A 14,534-nucleotide genomic window follows, 5' to 3' on the forward strand; every position below is an offset into this window, starting at 1 on the left:
TCTGTGCGTTGTCCTTCTACCTGAAGCCGCGGGCGTCGGCGGCGTCTCCCCTCGTCTCACCCTTGTTTGACTTGGACGACGTGTTTTCCGACGCCAGACGTTTGCTTTTTCAGCCTCGCAACAGACAGCTGTCAGCTCGACCTTTAAATCAGGCCGTCATAACGAAACTGTTGAAACGCTCGTCAAAGGCAACACCTGCTGCTGCCGACCGCCGGCGACAACACGTCAAAAGATAAACCAGAGAACATGGAAAAAGTAGTATTACAACCTATCACGAAAGCTGTATCAGCTGTTTATCAAATGTAATAGTATCAGATGCACCTATTGTAATTCATCAGCACAAAATCATTAGACCTAATAGCTTCTGACAAAGGAATTACACTAGATTGATGTGGCTGGAGGCTCAAACACACTGTTTGGGTAGAAGTGATCCGGAGAAACCTGCCGTTACTGAGCTTCAGCGTTTCTCCTCCATGAGAAACGTCGTCTCTGCTGGAGTGCATTTGTGCAGTAAACGCATCGCGCTGCTCAGATAAAGAATGAGCCTTTTAACAGCGCTTCCAATGATCAGGAGCGCGTTGTAGCATTGGAAACCCGGAGAGATGAACCAGACCATAAATGGTAAGAAGGCAAATAGTACAGCAGCACGATCCAAATCTGAAACCCAAGACGGGCCTTCGCAGAACACGAGCCTAATCAGGACCCGGGCCGTGACTTTAAATGACATTTGGAGTCAGCGTTGACGTGAAAGGAAAACAGAACGGCGTCAAACTGTGTCCGTGGGTCATTGTTAATGTTAAATATCAGGACGTCCGTCCTGCTGCGTGTGACTCTGACTCGGTCTGTCAAGACTCCAACCGGCTGCAGGACGCGTGCACGTGTCTGGCGCTGCTCTGCTTCCTGAAAGAGCCGTTAGAACAGAGCGCGGTGTCATGTCGAAGATATGCACCGTGTGTGTGTGCGTGTGCTTGCGTGCGTGTGTGTGTGTGTGTGTGTGACCGAAACATTACTTCTGCCATTAACGTGATTCGTAATAAAGCAAGTCCTGCACGACGCGACGCTTTAACGTGAGCGCACCCACCTTTGAGCACCCCGTGACCGTTGGCAGCCTGGGGCGGAGGGTGGGGCCCGGCGCTGCGGCTCCCCAGAGCAGCCGTGGCCTCTAGAAGAGCTCCGCTCAGCAGGGAACAGGCCGACGTCCTCTGGCCGCAGGCGCGATACAACCTGGAAACACCGCACGTGCCCCGTGATCGTCCTCAGGTCCGAACACTCAAACCCCGCTTCGCAATTAATGATGTTAATGGCGTTGGTGTGGACGCGGACCTGTCCTGAGGAGGAGGATGAGGCAGATCCAGCGAGAGAGATTCCTGAAGTCCAGGGCGACGCAGCAGGAGGCTTTTGGCAGGATGAGTCAGGTGGAGCGTCGTTCGGTTCTGGACATAGTTCTGGACCTGTTGAGGAAGTCGAACACAAATTAGGAGACCTTGGAGAAATGTTTATAATAGATCTCTGCTGCAGTTAAAAGACTGAGTGGTGGAGTCAAATACTCTTTATCAGGCTTCAAGGATGCAGTAACAAAGTCTGAGGAAAAAGACGGGTTTGACTGAGGTCAGTGTCATCAGCTCCTCTGAGGCCGGTCATTCCCAGAAGCAATTTCCTCCTGACACAACGGCGACCAAAGTGTGAAAAGACAGAATTGATAGAGAGGAAAAGCACTGAGTGAAGAATAAAAGGAGAAGTGGAGGCCAGACAGAAAGCATCAGAGAGAGAGAGAGAGAGAGGCAGATGTGTAGCTGCACAAGAGGGAGACAATCCATTCAGCATAGAAGGAAACGCTCAGGCTGATCGGCTGTGTGACCTCCACTAAAGCTGCAAACGAGACCCGCGTTTCTGAGAAAAGACATTAGGGCGGCGTTCGGTGGCAGCGAGAGTGGACCGGACCGGAACAAGATCGAACCAGGTCAACGAATACGACACGAGGAGAACGAGAAAATGTCTCTGCATCTGCAGTGAACGCATCCCAGTCGGTCCCCGGCGCCGGCCCGGCTCTCTGCACGGGCCTGGGCCCAGAACACACGCTGAGCACAGACGGACACCCAGCAACAGGCAGCAGCCACACGTTTGGACTAAAAGAATTCATTTATGATCCCTCTCTCTCTCTCTCTCAGAACACAGACAGACAAACAGAAGAGACAGAAAAAAAAACAAAAAAAAAACACCCCTGTCCTCAGGCTGCAAACGTTGGTGTTACTGTCAGACAGTGTTACTACACAGGGCAGTGCAGCCACAGTGCTGCTCTTGATGGACACACAACAGCTGTTAATCACACACACACACACACACACACACACACACACACACACACACACACACACACACACACACACACACACACACACACACACACACACACACACACACACACACACACACACACACACACACACACACACACACACACCGTGCATCGTACAGTCAGAGAGGGTTGTTGTCAGTCGGGTCCTTGTTCCCACCGTCGGAGGCTCCGCGGGACACGCTGGTGCCGCGCCGCCTCCAGTGACGACGGCGTCCGCCGTGAAGCCCACTATTGGCCCCGTCGGGTGACGTCTCTGCCTGGCAACAGGCATTCTGGGAACAGATTAGCGGCGGATACCGTGCGGCTCTGCTCTGCTGAGCGCGCGGCCACGGACGCGTAAACGCGCCGAGGCCTCACGCACCCTGCTGTGACTCATGTTTGTGTGACACCGGAGAGGATCACGCCGCCGCCCCGAAACCCAACCGGGCCTCGTCTGGACCGCCTGGCTTTGATGTGTCCGACCCGCCGCACCGACACCGTCCTCTCCATCGCACACATACCTTTGCAATTACTCTGACTGTTCTCTGGTGCTGGGAGGCAGAGCCTGTGATTCCACATATGCCAGCTGTCTGACCCCCCCCCCCACGGCCGAGGCCCCGGCGCTTAGTCCGTCCATAACACTGGGAAAGGACAAACCGCTGCACCGGCACCAGAGCCCCTCGGCCCGAAACCAACTCTCCCACGAAGCCGACGCTCAGGAAGCAGAAGCGCGCGTCCAGCTGTAGCCTACTTTTAGCGGGCCGGGGTCAGCCGAGGTCAGCGCGGGGTTAACGGTAGAGGAGCGCTGTTATTCTGGGCCGCAGGGTCAATGGGCCGGACGTCAGCGTTAACCCGTCCCCTGCTGGGCTCAGGAACGGGTCATTTAGCTTTGAATCATCAAACCGTGACTCCTCCTGATACTGTTTACACCAGAGAAGCCTCTGCTCCGTCCTGGTAGAGGTCACGTTTGGTCACGTATCAGGACCATCTCACCTCGGCCGAGCAAATCTCTCTCTCTCTCTTTCTGACTCATTCTCTTAACGCTGTTGTTTTTTTTTTTAGTCTTTGACCCTCAGGCTTACAAACCGCCGTCTTCCCGACAGACTGATGTTATCGGCCACGCGACAAACACGGACCTGGAGGCGAGAAGAGGCTGCACATCACACCAGCTGCCATGAACGTTCACGCAATGAGATAAAGCCATAAAGGAACAAAAAAAAAACAATATGAAGTTTGCAAATCTAAATAAAATCATCTTTGGATTCCACAAAAAGCAAATGGTATTAGCTGTAAACGCAGGAAGAAAACCCCTCTTGTGACTCACAAGGTCAGATCAGTTCCCGGAGGCTCAGTGGACGGATTATGATGCAAGCATTTCTAAGGGTTAGGTTCACGCAACACTCTACTCTAATGTGGCTGTTGTAATCATGTGGGGCTTAATGTTTTGGGGAAAACTAATTACTGTACCTCTGGTATTCCCACTAGCTGCAACATTAACGCTATCGCTAGCTGTTATGAAAAACTTATAGAGAGAGGAAATAATAACAGCACAAATTCCAGATTGTTGCAGTCAAGATCTCACAAACAAAATGTCTTCATAGCTTTAATTTAATAACATGCTACAATGCCACTCAAGCCCTGGTTATATAATCAAGTTAAAGACTTTCATAAACTAATTAAACAAGCATCACGATGAGTTCACGTCCAAACATGTAGGAACAAATGAGGTGTCAGAGGAAAAGCAAAACACAAGGGATCGGCGGGGAAGATGTGTCGACACAGGATCCGCGGCCGGACAGAAAGCGGAAGGAGCGAAAGGAGGCAGACGGAGGATGAGGGGGGCAGCGGAGAGAGAGTGTGGAGAACGGCAGAGGAAATGAAGACGGAGGTCAGAGGCCGCTCGGACTCGGGAGCCCCTGTTGAATTTCACAAGGAGCCGTTTCAGCAGAGATCCAAGAGCCGGGCCCACCGGCCTCACACCTTTAACAAGCTTAGGGACTTAGTGTGTGTGTGTGTGTGTGTGTGTGTGTGTACACAAGTGACTGACCGCTCTGAGCGCAAGAGAAAGAAGCAGAAAGGACAGGAAGCGAGCGAGTAATCGAATTTGTAAAGAGTGAACTGAGCAGAACGGCGGTGGCCATGTCGCCAGATACTATTATGGGCTTTATGTGATACCTGGGAGGAAAAGGTCAATCGTTTTCATAAAGAATCATGTAAATCATGAAATGTAAAGTAGTTACATTGACTTATTAAAAGAGCCAAAGCCGCTACGTGCTTCAAACGCTCAACCATGAGTTGGAGAGAGGAATATCAGGGTTCTCGAGGCCCAAAAGCACCTGGAACCCATTACTGCAGAACCCACTGGGACGCTCCACGGCACCGCACTCCCCCACGTCCAGTTCTCATGATGTCATACTACGCTCCAGCTCCACAGATAAGCCTGATGAATGGACGTCAGCGTGCTCCTGGTACCGCGGCGTCCAGAGAGCGGCTCGGGTTCTGACCCGCGAGAGTCGCCAGAAGCTGCGGCCGAGCGGAGGACGCGCGTCCCTTCATGCCGCTGCATCAAAGGTTTAACAATCAACACACGCAAAGCGCTTTCCCACTACGTTTGCGTCCTGACAGCAACAAACGCAATGACTGACGAGATGCTCGGAGCTGAAGGTCATCATTCAAGTAGTTGTAGCAGACGCTTTACTTACGGTCGGATCGGAGTGAAGTGAAGAAAAAGAAAGTCGGCGAGCGCTAATTCCTGCTAGTCTGTGTAGTGTTACAGAAATGAGAAAGAGGCTACGGCGAAACAGAGGAAGAGGAGGAGGGAGAGAGAGAGAGAGAGAGAGCGAGCTACATCAGTAAAGCTGGAGGAGGAGGAGAGAGAGGATCAGAGACGAGCGTGCAGGAAGAGGAGAGAGATGTCTGCAGACGGGACCCCCATATTAGGCCAGGAGGCGACCAGCCCCCCCCCACGGGGCGGGTTTCATCACGGAGCGCACGTCAAACACGCAAGACGGAGGAGACGCTGGTACGCAGCGCTTCAACCGATCCCGTTCAGTGTGTAAACAACGTGGACACGACTTAAATAGAGCCCCTGTGTTTCTCTGTCACACAGAACATGAGAAGAACCTGCTTTCAGAGCCGACACCAGGCAGACGACAGGTGAACACACAGAACTCACAGCATAAAAGAGACAGCAGTAGCTGTGCATTATGCAACGTTCATGATGATTTCAAGGCAGACTTCCCTGTTTCCTCTGTTTAAACTGAAGAATGTGTCCGGACCCTCATGGGTTAAACCCAATTAGTGTAATTGAGGCCAAATCACCTTCAAGGTGTCGTAAGGCTGAACAGTGTCTGAGCTGTGGCGTTTCTGAGGGACAGGCGCCTCTGATCCGTCTTATGAGCTCCACTTCGCTCAGCGTTTCTATGCCAACCTCTAATTAAAAACCACCGTTGCAGCTGGAACTTTGGAGACCCGCTCCATCTCAGCTTAAAACCCACACTGGATGGACAAGCAACATAAAAAGCACAACCACCGGTTTTTATATTGGTTCATCAAATATGTCAAATGACAACACAGATATTTTATTTGGCTTTTATAATAATCCAGGCTAATATAAAACTAGAAAATTTGCTTGCTAATTTTTTAAAAGCAAATCCATCTAGTTACATATCAACTTAAGATCTAAACACAGAGTCTCACTGGATCTGTCTAATAAAGTGGAAAAATAATCAGTTTTATGGCCAGTTGACATCAAAGTGGTTTTAGAACAAAGCAAAGTGCTGGCCTGCCCCCAGTCTTTGCTTTGCATGGCTTTGATCAATACTGGGCTAATGAGCCTGGCCTCCTGAGCCTGTAATGAGGGGTCGGACTACATTTATTAAATTAATTGCCCTGACAGTCATTGTCTTTTTCTGTGACTGTGGATTGTGGTCAAACACCGACAACAGCCTGCTTTTTATCCTCAACGCTTTGAGCGGCTTAATACAAGACATCAGTTGCGAAACAACATAATATTTGCAAAGACGCGCCTCTGTATTTTATTTCAAGGCGAGTGCTGCCCTCTGGTGGATATTCAGAGAATCAATGAAAACCAAGGCAACTGTCAAATCAAGTCTAAGCAAATAAATCATTAAAATCAATCATTATATTTTCAAACAATAAGTCTAATATAGGACAAATATGGCTGTAACTAAAGTTTGCAGGACAATATTCACAATTTTAACAATTTACAAACAAGATACTAGAAAAGGTCTTGCATCATTTCATATTTCATTCATACTCCACTAGATGGCGTCAAAGGCTGAGCAACATACTAAATAAATTTATTTAGAAATTCAAAACAAAAAAAGATCGCTCACTTACTGTAACAACACAGACCACAAGCTCCACTACATCCTGTAAGCGTCAGTGTTTATATTTGGCTACAGCTGATGGCTGATTATGAGTCAAAGTGTTAAAAAGGGTGGTGCCAGACTATTTTTATGTCAATTGTGGAGCAATAATAGCAGCAGCCCACACCTCCTCTGCTCTCATTTAATCATTCTGGGGGATTTTGCTGATGCGTTTCAATTCAAATGGCTTTTCCTAAATCACGACAATAGGTGTTAGTTGAGTTAATGAGTTGTCTTTATTCCAAACATTCGGCTGAATCACTATGTGTCACAGGAGATGATGGAACTGGGAGAGGCCTGAAGACCAAAACGGTTCATCAGGACAGGAAGTTTTAAGGCGCCTTCTTATTTACATTCCACATCCTGGATTTTGCTCCGAAAGGAAATAATTAAGTGTTGGTGTTGTTAGATTGCAGCGGGTTAGATTCAGGGTTACGCGTCCCAGAGCCATTACTGGTGCAACTGTACGTGTGACCACAGTAGGAACGCTAAAAGATAAACTTTTCAATTAAAAACACTTTTAATTTAAAAGAAAGATATTTGTGTCTTGTGCAGCATAAAAGCAACAGAGTTAAGAATGTGGCATCACCAGAGAGGGCACATTGCTCAAGTTACTGTCATTAAGAAAAACAGTACTCCTTCCAGAAGCATGTTAGACATTCACACACACACGCACGCACGCGCGCGCACACGCACACACGCACGCACACACGCACACACACACGCACACACACACACGCACGCACACACGCACGCACACACACACACACACACACACGCACACACACACGCACACACACACACACACACACACACAGAGCGAGCGAGCAGTTAGACATTTTTTGAGCAGCACAGAACAGACACAAGGTCAAAGGTCACATACGTTACATGCCGGTGAGTGATCACGTATCAGGACTGGACTGCGGGTTTTTCAAAGCCAACGCAAGAGCATTTGAATATTTTTGATAGCGAGAACAGTGACACCAGGACGACGTCTGACGCACGCACCTGTGCGACGACGCCGTTGCTTAACTGACTGACAGTAAAAATCACATACCTTGCTGCTTAAACAAACACAATAGGAGGCGTCCAGATCCGACAGGCATGTGTTGCTCATGTCCAGGTCCCTTCTGTACAGAACATGCTCTACCCGGCCTGCTTTTATCTTAGTCATCCAAAGGCATCAGCAGGAAGCTTTCAGGCCGTTTCCAGCCGCTCAGTCTGTGGCAGCAGCCTCTGCACCTTTAACCTTTCAGGTGCACTCAGCCTCTCCTACTCGGCACGGTGGGGTTTTATAACTCATTTTATCTTAAAGGCGCCTTTGTAACGAGCACTAATCTGTAACCAGGACGTGGATCTGTTTGCAGGAGTTATTACTGGACTGAGTAACTAGTGGGCAAACAGACTGACCTTATTCACAAGCATCGCCGTTCAACGTGGACCCGGGCCCGTGTTTGCTCCACTACGCGTAATCCCCGAACGAGATGAAACCAATCAGCGCGAGGAATAAGCTAATTCCAGAAAATCAAATGAAGTTTGATAACCTCCCTTAATAAAACACCCAGAGGTAAAGTAATACAGGCTGACACCACTTTGGGCTGAATGAAGGACACAGCAGGGCTGTAATTGGTGGACTAAGGCAACCAATAAAGTGTTTCTGCCTCCAGAGGCCATTTGATCCCGGCACCACGTTGGTTTCCCACGTTTCCACTGTGAAAGTAGCAGTAAACACACACACACACACACAACTCCTCTGGTCGCATGTACACATTCTTCACATTTGTGAGAATAACATTCCATGCCCTCATTTATTCCGCTGTCTGCTGTCAGCGAGCTAATGCTAATGCTGCACATCTGTGGCTGCATGATTAACATTTGTTTCTAATTGTTTTTTTGTTTTTTTTAAAACAACGTTGCCGGCGACAACGACGCATTCAGGGGCAGCTCGTGCGTTGGTGTTTTGACAGGGGAGGCTGAGGATACTACACCCCCCCCCCCTTCTTTGGTTCTGAATGGCCTCATTATTAGAGCAGCGCTGCCTCTGGACCTAACTCGTATTTCTCCGACCACAAAGGAGTTGTAAAAACACCCTGGCTTCGGAGACACTGCTCGGCTCATAAAAACACAATATGTAGGAATTTCAGTTATATAAGCACAGATCCCACTCTGCACATGTAGGAATCCCACCATCATAACACAACGTAATGCAATGAACCTAGGGGCCTTCATTTAAGAGGTAAGCACCTAATATAAGTCATTATTGGAGACATGAACATATTATTATTGGGTGGTGCATTAAATAACCCTGCTGTTGAGCACTGTAGTGTTGTATTTGTTTTTGGTGCAGTGGGTTTTTGTCCTCTTTGTGTTTTCACAGTTTTCAGGAAGAGGAGGGATAAGATAACACTCTGCTGATTCACAGGCCGCATCCATCGCCGGTGTCAAGTCAAGTCAGTGTGTTCTCCCCTCCGAGCAACTGCGAAGGTTTTTCCTGACTGTAAAACACGTTCTGCCTCACTTGGACGCCAGACAACAACCCGGCGGTGTCACACACACACACACACACACACACACACACACACACACACACACACACACACACACAGGTCTCTCCTCCACTTTCCAAGTCCGTACAGCTCATTCGCCGTCGTTTCAATTTCCACAGCTCCAACTTAACACAGATGCCAAATCTGCTCAGTCCATTTAAACACACGCACGCACGCACGCACGCACGCACGCACACACACACACACACACACACACACACACACACACACACACACACACACACACACACACACACACACACACACACACACACACACACACACACACACACACACACACACACACACACACACACAGAAGCCTCAGTCATTCAGTCTGTCAGAAATATGGAGAGCAGAACGAACACAGAATAAATCATTTTTCCACTGCAGGGCCTCGAACAAAGAGCCTGTGTGTCCGTATCACTGGGATGTGTGTGTGCACTTGTGCCTGATGATCTATAACCATATGGATCGGACACATTATAGTGTACATCGTTTATGCAGAGCAGACATAACATTATAACACAAACAGAGGAGAGACTGAGCCAAGAACAATTCCTCAGCACTGCAATGACAGTCAGTCTGGTCGTGAATTAGCCTCGTTCCACTGCAGTGCTGTTGCAAAGCACATGAACCCACTCTGTCATCGTCAGTGGAAACACAAGTCTTTAACCCGTTAGCTCCCCCTGACAGGAACGTGTTACCTCTAGCTTTAGCCTGGGTGTGAACTACAGACCATCTGACATCCTGTGTGTGTGTGTGTGTGTGTGTGTGTGTGTGTGTGTGTGTGTGTGTGTGTGTGTGTGTGTGTGTGTGTGTGTGTGTGTGTGTGTGTGTGTGTTCACCTTCATACCTGCTGCAGCTTCGCCCCAGACAAACGTAGCATCTCCCCGAGGACTCGGACGTCTTCTCCCCCACCGGGTACCGCCCTGTGCCACGTGTCCGCTCCGCTGGGTTGCCATGTCCTGCATTCAACAACCACCTCCCAGACGTCCTCCGAGATGTGACCAGAGGGCAGCGTCCTAACAATGGCTCTAGTTCCAGTACACACGCACTTGGTCACCTTATGGAAAAACAAAGCGCGTCAGTGCTTCTTGTAGGTTAAAGTAATGTTGACTAGTTGTGTTGCATGTAAATACCTTCTGATTGTTCTTGAAGAAGCGCCTCACCAGCACGGTGGAGCGCTCTTTGCGGTTCCGTATGAACTCTGTGTGGACTGCGTTCTCCGCTGAAGCGTCCTCATCCGCCTCCTCGCTGCTGCTGCCTTCGCTGCAGGTCAGGCCCGCTCCCACTCCCACTCCCGGCCTCTGATCATGTCCCAGGGTCCTCGACGCACGCAGCAGGAAGAGCTTCTCCAGCGAGCATTTATCCACGCGAGGCCTCCTGTTGAGCCGCTCCAGGCTGGAGTAGCCGTCCTTGAGGGGGCGCGGGCGCGCGTGTCCATTTCGAAGGCGCTGGCGGGGGCTGGACAGGGGAGAAGCGCAGGGGGACGAGCGCAAAGAGCTGGGTTCACTGGACGAAGCGCAGCGTGAGGAGAGGTAGGACGATATCTGGAGAGAGGAACCAGTATGTGTCAGGCGTGGCTGCTGGAGGTGAAGTGTGGAATAGGAACAGATTCGATATTCGTTACCTTGTGGAACGGCAGCATAGACACGGGCAGGCTGCCGCGGCGCACGCGGTTCTGCCCGGGCTGAGACGGGCTCGAGTCCGGACTTGATCCGGGGCTGGTGCAACCGCAAGGTTTTGGGTCCATGCAAATGCTAGAAGAAGCACAGGAGCCGAGAGGGCTGCCGGTCCTGCTCCCGCCCGCATCCACACTCCGTGCAGAGGCGTCCAGCTGGCACGGGCCCTCGGAACCGCCCGTGGGTTTCAGCGTAACCATGTGTATTCTGTCAGTTCTCCCGCCAGGCAGCAGGTCTGGAGAAAGTCTCCCTTCCGACCTCAGGAGTTCGGAGCCGAACTGACGCCTCCCGTCTCTATCCAGGATAGTCCAGCTGTCGCACAACAGCTTCCTGTAGAAGAGCAGGGAGTCGCTGCTCTGCTGCTCCTTGTGCTGCTGCTGCGTGTCGTTTCTGCATTTGGCTTCGTTGCAGGGTTTGCTTCCAGCGCCTTGAGATGAAGAGACCTCCATTTGATTCTCCCCAGTGGCCATCGCCGCTACGCCTCCGGCTTCGTCCTATAACGGAGCTGCTTTGGACACAAGTACGTTCCCGTTACTGTCGGTCACTTGTATAATGTCGTCCTTCATCACTGTCTGTTAGCATTAAAGGGCTACACATGGGCCTATGCTGGAAGAAGAAGAAGTCAGCTTCGTGTGTGTGTGTGTTGTGGAAACAGAGGCTTCTGCAGCTGTACAAACCAGCAGATAGAGAACCCACGGAGGTGACCCTGGAGGACTGAGGAATTTCCTTGATAGCTTCACACGGGCTCACATGCCCGTGTGTGCGCCAGGTCTGCTTGGCTGCGGCCTCAGTCTGTGGCCCAGTGGTCCGCTTGCACGCCCTGAAAGCAAAAGGCCCCCGGGATTATTCCTCTTTGCTCTCAAGACTTTCAGGAGAGTCTGGAACCGGACAGTTGGAAGCCTCCACACAAACACGGACAGGGAGTCACAAACATTTCCTTCTGTACCCTCCTTTTTCAACGCAGCAGCTTTCTTATCTGTAACTATTCTTCTGAATCACGGAGTGTGAGCCATTGGGGCCAGCTCAACCGAAACAATACATTCTCAGTTCAAGTGGGACGGGAATACGGAGCGAGAGAACGACACTTGGCTCAGATTTTATAACAGCTTTCAGCTTCTGTAATGTTTCACCTTGAAGTCATTGATAGGTTTCCATGTGGTTTGAGGTTGAGGTGCTCATCGGAAGCATCTGTAATTCCCACGACATTCCCCGCGGTCTCTTTCCTACCATACTGTGTTTATCAACACAGGAGAAAACGTCACAGAGAACACAGAACTAGATTCAAAGTCATGATTCACCTCACTGTTATCTGGTTACATTCTTGGCACTTGGTTGCAATAAAAGTTGATATGAGCTTCGTATAAGCAGACACTGACGCTTCCCTTCCCTCCAAAGATGTGATACCAGGGATACTGACGTTGATGTATTCCACAAGAGAGCTGCATCCATCACTCACACACCCACAACATGAACACATACTAATTGTTTGGCTCCAGTATCACGGCAGACGCACGGATCCAAAGACTAGGGCCTGAAGACTTATAATTGGAGACCACAGCCCTTCATTTGCTGCCAGAATGCGTGGGCAACAGTCGGAATGTGGGACCAACGCATGAGGGAGGACCAGTTAGTGTGTGTTTGTGTGTGTATATGTGTGTGTGTGTGAAACAGAGACACTTTGGGAATTTACCCAGGCTTTGGTGATCTGAACCCATTTCGTCCCTGCACTTCTATCACACACACACACACACACACACACACACACACACACACACACACACACACACACACACACACACACACACACACACGCCCCTCTTTTGGAGGCTCTGTGATACATTCACACAGGGACATCTTCAAATAAAGGGATGAAACTCTACACAACTGCTCCATTCATACGCTCACGGTGACGTCTGACCTCCCACTGCAGCAGACGAGCAGAGGTTTTGTTGTCTGATTTACGCACGTTTGGCTCAACGCTACATTTACAACTGTCCCACAGGTTGCGTTGCAGCCGTGATGTTTTATGGAGAGAATAAACCACTATATGATAAACGCAAGGCAGGCCCTGCTATTGTTACGTCAGCTGCACAATGTGCGACACCCTGGTGCTACAGCGCTGAGTGAGCAAACACAGACCGCTGACCTACTCACAAGCGGAAAGAGTTCACTAAGAAACCTTCTCATCTCCATATTTGCACCGAGTGCAGGAGGTTCATCACCTTGTTACAGTATTTTATGATGCCCACATTCATTCGCAGCAGGAGGATTATGAATGCCTATCAGTCAACGAACAGGTTTGACGACCTGTGGAAGAGCCTGCAAAGAAAATGTGTCACACTTATGAACCACAACTAACTGGTAAGAGAGCGACTGGTACCAGTTGGAGCATGAATTAACAAGGGGGATCAAACTATAATTAAAAAATCATCAATCCAGCTTCATAGATATCTGAGCGTTGAGACATCTGAGGTGTCTGATGACACAAATGGCAAATAGAACAGAACATTTGTTCATTTGCACTTTGTTCTAAGCACCGTGACCAGACCTGAGCAATAAAACATACACACCCAAACACACAGGTCAGAGGAGCTGGTTATCAGCTGGACTACGACCCGGTCATAAAGAGAAAATGTCGCTTTTAGGGTAAATCCCAGCCTCTGGCAACACACACACACACTCACACACACACACACAAAGAGTCACAAAGAATGACAAGTGCACTGACCAGAAAACACTCAATAACTTCCACTTCACTTCTTCACGAACAATATTGTCCAAAATCTTTCCTGCAAAATTAACCTAGATTCTGAAATCTAGACATTGGGATGCGGTTTCAATACTCACATGCCTTGTTAAAATGAAAAAATAGCTTTGTAGTGCTCATCGTTCAAATAATACGGATAATCCAGGTGGCTCAGGAGCACACACATACCATAGTTTACAGTATGTTGTGGTCAACTGAATCAGAATGACAGAAAGAGCGAGCGAGCGAGCGAGCGAGAGAGAGAGAGTGGCAGGTTGAGCAGCTAGTGTTATTCAAGTTCGTGCATAATTTATGGACATAAATATTTAACATTCATCTGACTGACAAAGCTCAAAGGAAGTGAAGGACAGTTTATGCGTTTCAGCCTGCATCATTAACATCAATCACAAACAAAGGTTGCATCACACATCGGTTGCGTTATCGTCGGTGCGTGCACACACTCGACTCCGTCCACAACACTGTTGGCAGCATGGTCCTACGAGGTCCGGCCTCCTCTGTGCTGCAACAAGCTGTAAGTGTTGAGAATGACCTCAGCACCTCAGACAGTCCTGGAGAAACTCCTGGAGAAACTGAGCATAATCACAATCAGATGTTTTACAACGGCCCCGCGTTGGGCTTCTTTGTACTCGCGGGCGTGTCAGTTACTCCCTAATCTTTCGCCGAAGCTTTTGTGAAAATCCAGGAAATCAGAAAAAAACCTGCCGTTCACAGTGTTACAGTGCAGCCGAAGGCTCGGTCCAAGCGCACGGATGCGCGCTTCATCACCCACTTACTGAAATTACAGATTTCAAATTTAAATGCCCATTATGC

At 49.4% G+C, this 14,534-nt stretch overlaps 1 protein-coding gene across 5 annotated transcripts in view; it reads right to left on the reverse strand.

Moving 5' to 3' along the window:
* Positions 1 to 14,534, reverse strand: part of plce1 (phospholipase C, epsilon 1) — a 39,605-nt gene that overhangs the window by 21,648 nt on the left and 3,423 nt on the right. For 4 of the 5 annotated variants that reach the window (XM_029135461.3, XM_029135459.3, XM_041068649.2 and 1 more), the window contains exons 2-7: positions 11,635 to 11,777; positions 10,906 to 11,462; positions 10,415 to 10,825; positions 10,129 to 10,338; positions 1,324 to 1,451; positions 1,082 to 1,224 (exon numbers count right to left, since the gene is read on the reverse strand). In XM_029135461.3, the coding sequence (XP_028991294.1) occupies positions 1,082 to 1,224; positions 1,324 to 1,451; positions 10,129 to 10,338; positions 10,415 to 10,825; positions 10,906 to 11,427 (1,414 nt within the window). In that variant the 5' untranslated portion in view covers positions 11,428 to 11,462; positions 11,635 to 11,777. Of the gene's footprint in view, positions 1 to 1,081; positions 1,225 to 1,323; positions 1,452 to 10,128; positions 10,339 to 10,414; positions 10,826 to 10,905; positions 11,463 to 11,634; positions 11,778 to 13,804; positions 13,955 to 14,534 lie in introns of those variants that run through there. The other variant, XM_055504184.1, reaches the window with a different exon arrangement.

This window comes from Betta splendens, chromosome 19 (genome assembly GCF_900634795.4).
Source record: "Betta splendens chromosome 19, fBetSpl5.4, whole genome shotgun sequence".
Classification (NCBI taxonomy): Eukaryota; Metazoa; Chordata; class Actinopteri; order Anabantiformes; family Osphronemidae; genus Betta; species Betta splendens.